The sequence below is a fragment of the Myotis davidii genome, unplaced genomic scaffold (genome assembly GCF_000327345.1).
Source record: "Myotis davidii unplaced genomic scaffold, ASM32734v1 scaffold456, whole genome shotgun sequence".
NCBI classification, from domain to species: domain Eukaryota; kingdom Metazoa; phylum Chordata; class Mammalia; order Chiroptera; family Vespertilionidae; genus Myotis; species Myotis davidii.
This window is the reverse complement of record NW_006287375.1, coordinates 1548308-1564206: the sequence shown is the minus strand read 5'-3', so window position 1 is coordinate 1564206 and position 15899 is coordinate 1548308. Positions and strand designations below refer to the sequence as shown.

The 15899-nt window shown below is 46.5% G+C and overlaps 1 protein-coding gene and 2 long non-coding RNA genes across 10 annotated transcripts in view; 1 reads left to right on the top strand and 2 right to left on the bottom strand.

Moving 5' to 3' along the window:
- Positions 1-2132: 2132 nt before the first annotated feature.
- Positions 2133-7300, bottom strand: LOC107182373. 2 transcript variants are annotated; one of them, XR_001513096.1, is made up of 3 exons: positions 6414-7300; positions 5538-6176; positions 2133-3517 (listed from the first exon to the last, which is right to left on the bottom strand). It is a non-coding gene; the product is annotated as an uncharacterized LOC107182373 (long non-coding RNA). The 2 variants fall into 2 exon arrangements; XR_001513097.1 differs by having other exon boundaries at positions 5538-6655; positions 6940-7300.
- A 156-nt stretch (positions 7301-7456) lies between these two features.
- On the top strand, positions 7457-8103 carry LOC107182375. Its single transcript, XR_001513098.1, has 2 exons — positions 7457-7573; positions 7915-8103. It is a non-coding gene; the product is annotated as an uncharacterized LOC107182375 (long non-coding RNA).
- A 3014-nt stretch (positions 8104-11117) lies between these two features.
- RAPGEF6 (Rap guanine nucleotide exchange factor 6) overlaps positions 11118-15899 on the bottom strand; it is a 184576-nt gene continuing 179794 nt past the window's right edge. For 5 of the 7 annotated variants that reach the window (XM_015560937.1, XM_006759164.2, XM_006759163.2 and 2 more), the window contains 2 exons: positions 14127-14441; positions 11118-12798 (listed from right to left, as the gene is read on the bottom strand). In XM_015560937.1, coding sequence (XP_015416423.1) covers positions 12773-12798; positions 14127-14441 — 341 coding nt within the window. In that variant the 3' untranslated portion in view covers positions 11118-12772. The remainder of the gene's footprint in view (positions 12799-14126; positions 14442-15899) is intronic. The other 2 variants (XM_006759168.2, XM_006759167.2) reach the window with 1 other exon arrangement.

Genomic DNA, 15899 nt, shown 5'->3' with positions numbered 1-15899 from the left:
GGGGGGGGGTGAGGGGGGACATCTGTAATACTCTCAACAATAAAGATTTTTTAAAAAGTTGGCAAAACAAAGAAAACATCAATGGAAAAAATATCCTCAGGTGAGGATTAAAAACAAAAGGAGTGGGGGAGCTGTTATAAGGGGAGGAAAGGCGGGAAGCCTGTAGGGCAGGATGCAGATCTGGGGTGAAGAGCATAGTTGGTCAGCTGCCTGCCAGAGCTGATCTCAAAGGAGACAAGCTTTGCAAACAAGAAGACAACAGGCAGAGCGGAGAGCAGGATGCTAAGCCCCTCTGCCCGCCTTGGCTTGCCATCACCTGGATGGAGGGCGCTCCCGGCTCTGAAGCCTCAAGCCACTCATAGCCAAGACCCAACACTGCATTCCCAGCCTGGAGACCTGGGAGGGGGCTCTACTCTAAACCAGCAGCATAGATGAGAATCAATGCAAAATGTGGTTTTAATTGGGAAATAAAATCATTGAAAAGAAAATAAACAGTAACCCAGAATGCCTGGGACAGCCTGGCAGCAGTCCTGAGGTCAGGCCGTGGCCGGCTGGCATGGGGGGGGGGGGGGAGGGGAGCCGTGTTCTGCTCCACATGTGAGTCACGCAGGGTCCCGACCACCTGCCTCCGGCCCGGGCCCAGGGCCTGTGCCTGCAGGCACCTCCCGGGTTAGGAGCTCAGTGGCCCATCTCACCTATCACTCTGCCTCTGAAAGGAAACCATGAGCTCACATAGGACTTGGTGATGATAGAAAAATAACTGTTTCTAAGTTTGTTATCACCTTAGCAAGGTGAAGCCTGGATTATAATGAAATGAAGGGCTAGACAAGCTGGAGTTGACCCTGGGAAGCTGTGCCCGTGCAGCCTCAGTGCTGACTCGCAATGTGATCGCTTGTGCCCGCCCGGGACCTCGTGGAGGGGACAGGAGGCCTGGAGGCTGGGTGTCAGGAGGTGTGTGCCACGGCCCTACATGGGCTTCTGGACTCGGGGCTGGGACCGCCCAGGGCTGCCTGCCGGCTCCCCTCTCCCTCACCAGGGGCAGCTCACCACAGTTAGTTTCTTCATCGTTCTTGGAGTGGCCCTTGGCATCAGAAAAATTCTGGTAAAAATACACAAACATAAAACTTACCATCTTATCCATTTTTTTTAATTAAAATTTTTTATTTTAGCTTTCCTACTTCAGTTTATTAAGTAGCTGTTGTTTATTTTTTAAAATGTTTTTATTGATTTCAGAGAGGAAGGGAGAGGGAGAGATAGAAACATTCATGTTGAGAGAGAATCACTGATCGGCTGCCTCCTGCATGTCTCCCACTAGGATTGAACCCACGACCCGGGCAAGTGCCCTGTCAGGGAATCGAACCGTGACCTCCTGGTTCATGGGTCAACACTCAACCAGTGAGCACACCGGCCCGGCCATCTTAGCCATTTTTAAGTGTACATTTACATTGTTGTGCAACCCATCTCCACAACCTTTTCATCTTGCACAACTGAAACACTAATATTCATTAAACAACTCCCACCCCTTCCCGCCCCCCGCAATTACTATTCGTTCCTGTGTCTGTGAAGAGGACTCTTCTAGAGACCTCACATAAGCGACAGCACAGCGTTTGTCTTACTGCTACTGGCTTACGTCACTTGGCATGTCTGTTCTCAAGGTTCGTCCATGTTGCAGCATGTCCGAGTTTCCTTCCTGGTTAAGGCTTACTAGTCCTCCACTCTGTTAGACACTTTATTTACCGGGCATCTGCGGACGGACGGCGGAGTGGCTCCCACCTCTTGGCTGTTGTGCACAAACCTGCCTGGGCCTCTGCTCTCGGTTCTCTTGGGGGTTGCGCAGCAGGACTGCTGGGTCCTGGGGAGAGGTGCTGCTTTTCTGAGGAACCTCCACATGGTTTTCCACGGCAGGTCCCACCAGGTGTACAGGATTCCAATTTCTCTGCACCCTGGCCAGCACTTTGCTGAGAGCAGCCATCTTGGTGGGTGAGAGGTGACACCTCGCTGTGGTTTCGAGTGGCATTTCCCTCATGAGGGGTGTGGGGCCTCTTCCTGTGCTTATTGGCCATTCCCATGTCTTCTTTGGAGACATGTTTATTCAAGTCCTTTGGCCATTTTAAAACTGTGGTTTTGTTGTTGTGGACGAGAGAGCTCTTATTTTATAATAAACATAAATATGTTTGAAATATATATTTATAATACTCTATCATGCACATGCATTTCAAGGCTGGAAAGATAAACTATACCCTCTGCTCTCCTAATTAGAGTAGAATGGACTTTGTGGCCCCTTTGGTGACAACACTGCCATTATACACACATTGGAAACAAAGTGCAGAGGATGTGCTGGTCCAACAAGACATGCCCCTGCCCGGTGATGCCTGTGGGGACCGGGACGCACTGCCTGTCTCTGCCTGAACTGCTTTGTGGTTGTTCTTGCCTTTTAGAGTCTTCAGGTTCCTCCCCGCTCAGCTTGTCTCGATCGCACTGTGACTGCTGTGAGGATGCTTCCTCCCAGATCCCACTCCGCATGTTAAATGTTTACTTCCCGGCGGTTTAACTCAGCAAACAAGAACCTCAGAGTCGCCTCAACCAGTCAAGAGTGTCACTTCGGTGCATTTTCTACATGGAATCAATTTTGGCTTTTGGAGCATCTCGGGTATATTTCAAATAGTTGAGGTTGTCAGATAAATGACCACGAGATAACGGAGGTTTTGGCAGCCAAGACTATACGGGCAAAGAAATGAAATTCTAGAAAAGGAGAGGATATGTTAGAATTAAGGCAGAAAACGACAGAGGTGACGAGGGGAAAGAGGGAGGGAGAGTGAGGAAGGAGAAAAAGCGCATCGCCACGAGGCCACGATGACACAGGCACAGGGACCGAGGCTGTCAGGCGGCTGGGCATCGGCCCAAGGATGACCCGGGCGCCAATCACTTCATCCTCAGCAACACCTAACAGAAGGGAGGGGGCTGTTGTTAACCTGTTCTGAGGAGGAGAGAACTGAGGCCCAGGAAATATATACAACTTCCTTCAGGCCGTACCGTTAATAAACGATATTAGTTACCTATCGCTGTAAATGGACCCAAACTCAAGTTTAAAATAGCACAGCCTGGGCGGGAGGAGCTGGGGCTCGTCTCCCCTGGGGCTTACCCACGGAGGAAGCTCTCAGTGTGGGCAGGTTCATTTCCGTGCAGGATGAGAACCGGCGGCGCCCGCTTCCCGCTGACAGCTGGCTGAATGTCTGCGCCTGCACGTTCACTGCAGCGTTATCACAACCGCCGAGACTGGCAACAACCTCCGTGCCTGTCCACAGGCGGCTGGGGAAGGAGCCTGCGGCGCACACGCAGAGGCTGTGACTCAGCCTCGGAAGAAAGAAGGAAACGCCGCCGCTCGACACCGTGGATGAACCTGGAGGACGTTCTGCTCGGTGAAGTCAGCGTCACAGCGAGACGAGCCCTGCGCCATGTCACTGTCGTGGGACCCGCTGGTTCCAGGGGTCGGGTGGGGGCTGTAAGTGGGGAGGGGCTGGTGGAAAGGTACAAAGACTGGTTATGTGGGAGGAATGGTTCTAGAGTGGTACTGTACGCCATGCTGCCGCCAGTTAATAATGTCGTATTGTGCGCTTGAAACTTGCTAAGAGAGTTGATACTACGTGTTCTCACCACACACAATTTGCAAGTCTGTGTGGTAATGACAATGTTAATTAGCTTACTTGTGCTAATCATTTCACCTTGGACACGTATAGCAAGTCGTGATGCGCAGCTGTTCCCTGCCATATGCTGATGTTTTGTTTCCACCACCCAGTTTCCTATGTTGAAATCCTAACCCCAATCCTAAAGGTAATGGTTCTTATACAGATATTGCCTGCTTTTCATTGCTGTCCGGTGTTGGGCCATTTGTATTTCCTGAGCATGGCCCTTAGGAGCCCTGGAAAAGACCGACGCTGCCCCAAATCCTAGGTCCAGATGTACAGACACTGTGTTAGGAAATAGCTCCATCCATACTGACCATTCATTAATGTCCAAATATTATCCAAACAGAATCTATAATTCTGTATCTTCCGGCTGGAAGTGCTTTGGTTTCCTGACCTCTGTGAAGGAGTCTCCTAAAATATTTCACTGTGGGCTGCGGACTTATCTGGAAAAATGTCTAAGAGATGACCTTGCTGCCCTAGCTGGTTTGGCTCAGTGGATAGAGCGTCCGCCTACAGACTGAAGGGTTAGGGGTTTGATTCCAGTCAAGGGCACATGCCCCGGTTGCAGGCTTGATCCCTGGTCGGGGTGGGCAGGAGGCAGCCGATCAATGATTCTCTCTCATCTTTGGTGTTTCTATCCCTCTCCCTTCCTCTCTGAAATCAATAAAAGTAGCATGGCGCCACCTATTGGCTCCAGTGTAATATCACCACAACCTTTTTCAGTCTAAATTCTTGTTTCTTCTGATGGAAAAAGTGTGGGGAGCCAGCATTCTCATGCCAGCTCAGCCTGGTTCAGTGACCCTGAGATGGAGCAATGAAAGGCTTAGAAAAGACAAGAGAATGAAAGCTGGGCCTCGGTGGGACGCTGCCTCCCTGATAGACAGCTCCAGCGCCCACAAGCCGTGTCTTTATTTTATAGTAGATGCCATGAGGCAAAGTAAGGGCGTGATCAAGATGTTTACAACTTCTCCTGGGTTTCAACCCTACTCAACTACATGCACCTGAACTCTATCACTCAGGCACGTGGGCCCACGTGTTCGGACCATAGGTTCACGCTTACAACTACAGCTGTTGGCTATAATTGTGCTGGGAAGGCTCTGCCCTCCAAGCTGGAAGTTGCACGTGGCAACGAGAGGACTGTGCCCTCTCATCAGTCCAAGGCTTGAACCTGTCCAAAACACTGTAGCCGCGCCCCCCAAAAAAGTGCTCTGCCCATGATCATCTGCCAGCGACCTCAAGTCCAGGGGTCCACGCCCAACCTTTTAGCCACAAGGCAGGGCCCCATCACCTTTAGCTCATCTTTTCAATCTGTTGCTAAGAACCTTGTTGCCTGAAAGCAGTTTACTAATGGGAATCTGTATGAAGCAAAAGAAAAGCAATGGTGCTGAAGCTTTCAAATTAGGCCATTCTAATTTAATCTGTCTATTTTGGTGCCACTTAATACATTTTCTTTCAATTTTTATGTAGTGCCTCTGTGACTTTGAACATCCTCCCTCGTACTCCAAAGGAAATGGATCACTTGTAAATTTTTAATACAAAAGTCTTGTTAACGTAAGAAAACATTCAAATCTGTGAAGAATTTTTGTGAGTTTGAGCCAAACTGTCGACAATTGCCGGGAAGCAGTATCTCAACCTAATGCTCTGCAGAGGGGCGGGCTTGCACCTATTTTTATAAATTACCACCAAAGGTGGAGACTTAAGTGGGTTACATGAAATCTATTGACGGATTAGGGAGGTGGGAGAAAGTAAAGGGGGGGGGAGGAATATCTGGGATTGGATAAAAAGTAAAAAGAAAGACACATGCTTCTTGAGGTGCTGGGAGGTTCTCTCGGGGGCGCAGCTACTCCTTACCGCTGACGGAAGACCGGTCCTCTCTTCTGGGGGGAAGGACGTCCTCTTCCACGGAGCGCAGATTCGGGAGGGATGCACATGGATCGGTGGGGAGGAGGGGGACACCGGCCTAGCCAGTCAGATCAGTCGAATCAACTCCCGATCAGTTTCCTGGGGCAGATGTCGCAGCCAGACAGCCCTCCATCCAACACATGCGCCTTTTACATAGGGGGGTACAGGACAGCTAACAGGCAAAGATTAACATGGTAACAATAACAATGAGGACTTTTGTGGTCTGTGCCCTGAGGGGTCCGGCAAAGGGAAGTCGCCCTGACAGTCCACAGGTGGGCTATCTTAGATGAAAAAGACAACAGGCTCAGTAAAAACTGAAGCTGATCTTTGTCAGAGAAGATACAGGGACATGACTGCCCACAATAAACTGTTTTTCAATTAAAGGCTCTAATTTCAGACCATCCTTTGTGGTTACTTTAGGTCCCTTGAGTGTGCCAGGCCGCCTGAGTTAGTTAGGTTCGCATGTGGCCCCTTTGCGTCCAGTTTGCAGACCGGCAGAGCCGAAATGGGGAACCACGGTTCTGAATGCTGATTCTCTATGAATACCTGTCCTATCTTCTCGAAAATACTGTGAATTCCAAACAATTCCTGGCAAAGAAAATTTTTGTTTTAAGAGATCTGTACAGAACACAGGGACACAAGACAAAGCTATTAAATATGTGAAAGCTCTGAACTGAATTTTTTATTTGGGAATGAGGTAAGAAAACTGGCATTTAGTGCAAAAAAAGGACATTGGGCGGATCAGAGCACTGGGGAGGGTGGCGGGGGGTGAGGTGCCAGCCCAACCCAGGACAAGACACCAATACCCACAGAAAAGGTGGTAACTCTGGGTCTTCCTTACTCAGTTGGAGAACCAGGTAACACCACCCGACGTCATCGCTTTCAGAACTGGTGCGGACGGGGAGCCGTAGGACCCCATTCAAGAAGTTTGGACGCGAAAGCAGAACTGCGCCAGGTTCTGAGATCTGATCCATAAAAGAAACTGCTTCCTAAAGGAGCGAGCAATCGGCGTGCTGTGGGTGCCCACTCAGTATCCAATCTTTCCTGCTTCTCTGAAAGGCATCCCACTTTTAAAGAAGAAAATCAATACTTGAATGTCTCCATTGGTATCTACGCTTTTCTCTGTCTCCAGGTGGGTTTCCAGCCTCCTGCCACTCTGCGGGTTCCTTTTGCAGATAGCACCCTGCCCCTGGCGTCCCCCTCAGGGGCGAGGAAAGGGCATGTGGAGGCCAGAGCTTCTCCCAAGCTTCTTCCCCTCCTCTCCAGTCAAGCCCCAGCTCAGAATCCAGAACCCTTGCCCGGGGACAAGGCCTGGCTCCAATCCCATCAATAGCCGCATTAAAATACTGACCTTCAAATCTGTCATCTGTGGACAGGCCACTGACTCTTGGGACCAAGGAGTCCTCACCCCTGGCCCCCAACCTTTCAGGTTCCCAGTTTCCTCCTCCCTCAGAATCCTAAGTCTAGGGCCTCGCCTTCCCCTCCTCCCTCAGACCCAGAAGTCTAGGCCCCTCGTTACTCCTCCTACGGGTCCTCAATCCCCTCCTCTCTTGGGCGCCCTGCCTCCTCAGGACCAAGGGGCCAGGACTCTCAAGTCTCCATCCCTCCCTAGGACCCAGGTCATGCAGCAAACAGCCCAGGTTCGTGCAGGCAGAAACCCCCCTGACTTCTCTCCCGCAGTTACTCGCTCTCAACTACCTCCAGCGTTGTTTTTCCCAGAGGCGGGTCTGACACAGGAGCCCGCCTCCGGAGTCCAGCTGTGATAAGCTACTCATGGCGTCAGTCACTGTTATCCAGCCAATAGACACCCGCCTCCTACTAGCCTGGGCCACTCAGGGCGCGCTCCTCAGTAGGCGGGCCCCACGGCCTAAGTCGGAGAGACATAGGCTCTCAAAGACGCCAGTCCCGCCCGCCTGCCAATAGGGGGAGCGCCTGGGGGAGCGGGCATCCGGGTGGTGAGGACGCGGGCTCTGTGGGTCCAGCGGGTAGGCCCTTTCGGGCGCGGCCGCGTGGGGGTTCTGGGCTTACTAGTACCTCCGGCGGGAAGCGGTGGGCTTGGCGAGGCTTGGAGCGGAGCGGGGAGTTTAGGTGGCCACCGCCCATTTTGCTTTGTTGGAGGAACTGAGTCGGGATGCACAGTCTCAGATATTCATCCGTCCGTTCCATTCCTCACTCCCCCTCTCCCCCCCCATGATTCTTGTCTGTGCCAAGCTGCCCCGCCCCCGGTCCCGTCAGTCCTTCCTACCCGTTGGGCACATCCTTGCGCTGCATTGTGCCCGCTGGGGCTCATGCCCTCCTGGTGATTTCCCTGTTGTTCTCGTTATAGGTTTCTTGACTAACGGCCTTCAGTCTCCAGTAAACGCCTCTCCCAGCTCAGTTGACCGCCCACACCTGGCCCCACCTGCACCTGGTCCGACCAGAAGGCCCCGCTCCCCCTACCCTACCCAGCTGATGCCATTTTGGTCTCAGCCCGTCTGCTAGCAGATGTAATAAAGTCATAATTCTTTACCCCTTTGGCCTCGCGCATTTCTCCTTCCGCGACCCTACCACCACCTTCACGAATTCCCTCACTCGCTGACTTCCTCATGACCCCTCACACCCACCCATTCCTCACACCTGAGGCCTCCTGTGTGCCGCCCGCATGCTGGGTGATGGGGACCAAGATGCGTCAGGCCTGGGGCAGAGGGGAGGGCGGACCCGCACATTGATGGGCAGGGCTGTCAGAGGCCGGGGTTTCCAGAGGAGGGGCCGTTGGAGGAGCAGGTGGTGCCACGCAAGGGGCAGGAAAGCCGGGCGGCCTGGCTGTGGTCCGAGGCTCACGGGTGCGGCAGGCGCCATGGGGCCAGGTGGAGGGAGGACAGGCGGATGCGCTCCACACAGTGCGGGAGGCTGCCGCATCTCAAGAATCATTTGGGGTCATCAATTGCTCATTCCCCAAAGTCCATTTCCCAGGATTCCTTGCAGCTAACAGGCACGCTACACGGTTCTAACTAGTGAAATGTAAGCAGAAACATGCAAGCGGAGCTGCAGGAAAACCTGTTTTGCTAAGAGGCTCACTTGCGCCTTTCCCCTTCAGCCCTTACTTCAGGAAACACTGGTGATGCCCATGACGCAAAGGTCAGGTCCCGGAGACACTGTGGAGTCATTCTATCAGTCGGCCTGAGGCTTTCCCAGAAAAAAGCAAGCCCAACGGGGTTTAAGCCATTGTTACTGGGTTTGTAATCAAACATACTCAATACTGTTTTAAAAACTAGGTATCTTCGTGCTTTACAGATACTATGAATATAGTTGGACCATTCAAATTTCTCTGAAGACTTAAAAAATAAGGCCTTCACACCAGTGTGGGTCCTATACTGGCCCTCTGAGTGCTAATTATTCTATCTGCTGCCGTAACATTTGCAATAAAGTACAGAGAAGGCTAATGTAGATTATTGATTTCACCAATGTATTAGTAGATATGATAATAATAAATGGTACTTTTACATTCTCTTAACCAAAAATATAACAAATATTTACACTCAGTAAAAATACAAAAAGCATACAGAGGCACCGTCTTTCTAAAAGACATAAGTTTAAGAGGTATCAAAATAGGAGACAAACATTGCTTGGTACAGGAAACTTGACAATCACTGAATTGTGCAGTATAATTGCTATTAGACTATTATAACTGTGCAGTTTTCTTTTTGTCTCTTGAAGTTCATGTTTCATTTTTGAAAGATCAAGTACAACTGCATTCTGTGTATAAAAAATAAAAAAGCCTTTAAAAAGCACAATGAAAGCTAAATATGAACTGGGGTCCAAGTTTAAATTTGAAAATGTCCTGTGACACTTCTCTGAAGACTTATTTCTCCATTTGTTCTAGCTTTTAAGGTAATTCTAAAATGACACATCTACTTGAGTATCTAATTTTTTATAAATTTAAAATATATCAGAATAACAATCCTTGTTTTAAATACACAAGGAAACGTCCTCCCGTTCTTCTGCAGGGAAGAAAACACTTCATAAAAATTAGGTTCGTTTGGGTTTACCCCCCTGGATCACTGCCGCCGTCCAGCCTGGAGGCCCTCCGGGAGGCGATGCAGATGTGACAACATGACTTATCACCCTCATGAAAAACCGCTTAAGGCTTTTTCTCCCTAAAATCATTCTGAAAGTAATCATTTGGAGGGAGCAAAAATCTATTAATTACAATCAACTTTTATGGAAGTATGTATTGGATTTACTAATTCTGCAAATCTTTCTTCTCGAAGAGCCTATGCTGAAACTAATTTGGCAAAAGTTTGCACCATGGATTTACTGCTTTAGTTAGTAGTCCTGGCAAATTCAGAATTGTGGTGGGATGAAGGCATGAGTCTCTTTATTATAAAGTTATAAATTTATAAAATAAAAACAAAAGCAAATGGGGATTTAGAATTGAATCAAATACAGGTTAAGGCTTCTCTTGTTCTTGTCATATGACGAGAAGGCGGGAATGTACCCTAAAATAAAATGTAAAAATAAAAACTCGATTTTTTAAGGGATACATTCATATCACACTACAAAGCATTTGGCTTTAGTTCCTGATCAATGTGATCAGCTGATCCAAATACAGTTTAAGTTTCGATGAAACAAAGGCATCTACAAGGTGCAAGAACAAAACCACAAGCCTCCAAATCTCTGTGCAAGATGTTACTGACAACACTAAGGACAAAGGTGTGTAAAGCTCCCACTGGATTGCAAGACCCGCTAAATAAACAGACAATGTGCAAAGGGCACATTTTCCCAGGGTAATGAATGTAAAACGTGAGAATGCCCAAACCTGATGAAAAGATGGTTATTGCAAAAATATATTTCACTTTGGACATGAAAACAATGAAGCAAATCAGTGAAGGAAATATCTGTGATCAGAGAATGTCTGTTTACAGGTCAAATGACAACAGTGTGACTTTCAAACCAGGATTTTGGTCTGGGCTACTTTCCATTTCAATGGACCCAGAAAGCTATGGAGCCAATTAGCCTCATTCTACCATACCTGGGGTTCATTTCTAAGGCTTATGTTTCAGATTAACATTATTTTGCCCAGGGGAATTTTTCAGACATGCTGTCTTTCCTAAAATGAAGAAACATTGCTTGCAGCGGTTCTCAACCTGTGGGTCGCGAACAATGAAAATACATCCTGCATATCAGATATTTACATTACGATTCATAACAGTAGCAAAATTACAGTTATGAAGTAGCAACGAAAATAATTTTATGGTTGGGGATCACCACAACATGAGGAACTGTATTAAAGGGTTGCGGCATTAGGAAGGTTGAGAACCACTGGCTTAGATGGAAAAGATGGACTACTGCTATTTACACTTGGAACTGACTTATGATTTTAAACTGCAGGGGACAGAGACAGGGACGACACAGCTGGGAACAACGGGCACACACTGAAAGGAAGTCACAAACACTAAACTCTACATGTGCGTGTGGACCAGCACACAGAGTAAACCCATTTGGCTCCAAGCGGGTCTGGGTAGTGCACGTCAATGGCTTTGGCTTTTCTTTTTTTTTTTTTTTGGTAGCCACAGAAGTTTATTAAGCTCTCATTTGCCTTTACACTAAAAAACAAATTTAAAAATTTAAATGTAAGATAGAGAACACATTATATTTTATTTGTAAAAATGTGGAGAGGCTAGCTTGTCCACTAAACAATCATTAAAACTTAAATACCTAAGAGTGCCATGCCCAACGGGCTATTAAAAAATATATTTCCTTTCTGTCTTAGGCTACAATGGGAACAGAGATAATTCATTTCCATAATTCTAGTGCCTGTTTCCTTCACAGAAATTTCTACCAATTACAGTGGGGCCTTGACTTACGAGTGTCCCGACTAACGAGTTTTTTGAGATACCAGCTGTCTCTCGGCTGATTTTTTGCATTGAGTTGACAGAGTAATTTGAGTTAACGAGTTCCTTAACAAGCTTGGTCTCGAACGAATTAAACTCATAAGTCAAGGCCCCACTGTATATACCTTCATGAGCTAATGAGCTTTACTGCAGGCAGCTGGGAGATCAGCGGGTCCCAAGCTGTGCCATGGGGAGAGTGCGGCAAAGCACTGACCAGAGCTAAGTTCATCCTCAGGGTCCCACCACCAGGATGACACATCCTTTAAAAAAGAACTCCATATTCGAGTTGAGAAACTTTTAGTTTTGGGTTTCTATGGAGTAGAATGCTCTAGAACCCATTCTCTATTTACTGTATTTATACTTTTAGTTAGATGCAGCATGACTTTCACATAAACATTTCATTCGTTGGAAATTAGGATTGCCTCTCCCTTCCCCAAAGGACTGGGAAGAAACCCTGTGGCAGTTCATTCGGTCTTCCAAATGGAGACCAGCACATGAGTATTTTTCTTCCTACGCCTCAACTGCAACTGGCATCCAATTCCACTCAGGCTGAGACCTGACGTGCATTGGTGCTAGCTAGATCCTCAAAGTTCTGTATAGGTCAAGCATATCACCCTATAAAGGCGACTTCTGTTTGGTCAGATCAGAGACAGTTTTATGGTCTCAAACAAACATCAGCGAATGAGAGCTTCCAAATACAAAACTCACAAAAACTTCAAATAATAAGTTACTTTTCAAACACACAAGACTATCGTCCATATTGGCAGACATTTTGAATTTGTCCATTAGCCCAAGCTATGGCTTGAAAATACTACCACGACTATTTTAACACGTTAAGCACCATGCCAGTCACCGGTGACTGACACTATACTTTTCCGTCTGGACTGGTCAGTCACTGGTGCTGCCAGCATATCGGTGAAATCGGATATCGCGGGCTAAACGGAAAACAAGACAAAACAGGCTTGGCGCTTAACGTGTTAAAAATAACTTGTTAAAGGAAAACCTATAGTGATATAATATTATACACGAGGAGGACTCCGAGTCTGGATTTGTTCTAGTAACTTGGTCCCAAGGCAGGTCTGGTGTGCAAAGTGAAGACGTATCCAGGCACGACATCCATCGCTGCGGAGACGCGCATCTGCAGGGATCAATGAGGAGGCAGGCGCAGGCTCATCGCGGCTCAGAGGACGGGGAATGGAACCTCTGGTTGCGGCAGCGGCAGCGTGCTGTCTGCTGGCCGGTGGAACCATGAGGTGGCTCTGCCCACTCCTTCCTCCAGGACTTTTCAGGCGTCAAATGGGCCTCCAAAGGCTAGACTGCTGACACCTGTTCATTTTCTGAAAATGATAAAAATACAATTAAGTGATAGATTAGCATATTCATGAATAACCTAGATATGTTATAAAATTAGTCAATTTCAACAAAGAAATCCTCTCAATGATCCTATCAAGGTCCAGATTTTCTTGTAATGACATTTATGAGTTCTGATCACACTGAAAGCTGACAGTAAACTGGAATTTCATAACTTCTTTTTAGTTACTTTATTACTCTATTGTTTAAGAGGATAAAAGTTCATTTATTTTTAACGAAGCAAACCACAGCTGCTAAGTCAATGAAGGATTTTGCTCATAAAAGGAGCTACACCAATAGCATGATTTCAGATAATTTTGCATTTTGACACTTCCAGTTTCAAGTTTCCATGCATTCATGTAAGCCATGACTACAATAATGTCAAGAACTTCCCTCAAAATTAGACTGAGCCGCCTTCAATCACATATAAGAATCCTCCATTTAAGTTGGAAGAAGGGGACTGGGCACACAATCAAACGGTTTGATCTTTTTCATTTAAAACACACACCAGCGCCCTAGCCGGTTTGGCTCAGCGGATAAAGCATCGGCCTGCGGACTGAAAGGTCCCAGGTTGGAGCCCCAGTGGGGGGGTGTGCAGAAGGCAGCCCATCAATGATTCTCTCCCATCACTGATGTTTCTCTCTCTCTCTCCCCCCCTCTTCCTTCTTCTCTGAAATCAATAAAACTAAACAAAAAAACACACACGCCATCACCCAGCCGGTGTGGCTCAGTGGTTGAATATCGACCTATGAACCAGGAGGTTCAAGGTTCGATTCCCGGTCAGGGCACATGCCTGGGTTGTAGGTTTGATCCCAGCACGGAGTGTGCAGGAGGCAGCCAATCAATGAGTCTCTCTCATCAGTGATGTTTCTATTTCTCTCCCCATCTCCTTTCCTCTCTGAAATCAATAAAACAAACCCAAAAAACAAAAAACACACCATCATATTTAGAGATTTCTTTTTTTTTTTTAAATATATTTTATTGATTTTTCACAGAGAGGAAGGGCGAGAGATAGTTAGAAACATCGATGAGAGAGAAACATCGATCAGCCGCCTCCTGCACATCTCCCACTGGGGATGTGCCCGCAACCCAGGTACATGCCCTTGACCGGAATCGAACCCGGGACCCTTCAGTCCGCAGGCCGATGCCCTATCCACTGAGCCAAACTGGTTTCGGCGAGATTTCTTTTTTAAAAAAAAATAGATTTCTGAGGCATTTAAGAAAACATTTCTGATGATCTAAAACACCAGTATAAAGGCCATTTAATGTGTTTAGCAATTCATTTAAGAGCCGTTAAGGGAGTTTGTCAACATACCGTCTGCTTCGCTATCTGCATCAGTCACATCTGCTAGTTTAGGATGGGATGGCTGCAAACTACGCCTCTGAGGCTGAGTTACAATCTTCGATGGAACACAGGCCATGGGGTTGCTACTGAGAGAAGCTGATGGCAGTCTAGACAAGCTGTTATGCATCATCTTTGATCTCTGCACTGCCACACTGTAATCTGGAGGTTTTAGGTGTAGGTGGGGTCCTTCCTTTAGGTCCGCTAAAGAAATCCCCATGTATCCTGGAGGAGTAGGAGGTGGCTCCCTATACCTATCCTCCTTCTTGGGTGAGGTGACACAGTACACTGGCATGAAAAATAAGCAATGGACATGTTAATGAAAAATACAAGAAATTAAAAAAACATACTGAAACTTATTACAATGACAAAACAACTTAAAAACAGACAAAATGAATATGTATATTTGAATACAGTGATAGCAGATTAAAAACATTTTTTAAAAAGCTTAATAAATGTAATATTTAAACTTGTTTTTAAAATATGTAAATTACATTAGGTTTTATAAACATTAAATAGAATGACAGAGATGACAGATAACGGATTCCTTTGGCAGTTCAGCCCTCAAACCACAGAATTGTGTGACAAACTCCTCAAGGAATAGTTACTATTCCTTGTAACCCCAAAGATGACTGAGTCAGAAACATTTTAAGAGTCCACCCTAAATATCTAGATGGACTTTCACAGAAATCACTTTTGGGCCCTTTTTTTTAAGGATGCTCTCCCTCTCCCCCTGTTTTATGGTACTCCTGGGTAGACTAAGTTGTCGGTTCTGGCATATGAACAACTTTAACTTTCCTGGTATAGAGGAGCTAACTCCTTTAAGGGCCTTAGTCTAACTTTTGCTCTGTGATTAAGTGAACAAGAAAAAACACACATAATTTTAGGAAATCCATCTTCAATTAAGTTTCTCTGATTTTCAGTGGACGTTAGAAATAATGGTGACTTAAAATGCTTTCCCCTAAGTTTATAAGCCCTGGGACTAAGGTAAGCAGAAATAGGTTACACAGAGTGGAAGGTCCATGAAATGAAGACCAGCCGACAGACAGAACCCACAGAACAAAAGGCTCTGAATTCCTCGATCATAAAAGTGACTTTTAAAACACAAACAATAACTACATATGAGCAGAACAAATTAAAAAGGACCATGAAATAATTCTAATATTAATTCTCCCTTAGAGGATCAAGTTTGTCCATAACTACATTTCTAAAACTGTCAGTAAAATTTGCATGTAGTAACAAGGTCAGAAAGGATTTCCATTCCCATCTGTGAAGGATGGAATGAGGAGGGGATGGAGATGATGTCAAAAGAAGAAAGACAAGCTCAGCCAGTATGGCTCAGTGGTTGAGCATTGACCTAGGAACCAGGGAGGTCACGCTTCGATTCCCAGTCAGGGCACATGCCCGGGTTGTGGGCCTGACCCCCAATTAAGGGGTGTGCAGAAGGCAGCCAATAGATGATTCTCTCCCATCATTGATGTTTCTATCTCTCTTCATGTCCCTCTCTGAAATCAATAAAAAGGTATTTTTTTTAAAAAAAGAAAGACATGAATGAAGAATATAAGTAATTTGACTAGTCATCTAGAAATGAAAGAATAAAGTATTTTAAAAAATCTATTATCCCAAATGGACAAGAGAAGGATATCATATCCATTCACATTCATGCTTATAAAGGGTGTCCCAAAATTCACGCAAAAAGTAATTTTGATAGAAAACACAGGTTTATAATTAAAAATTGTAATACCT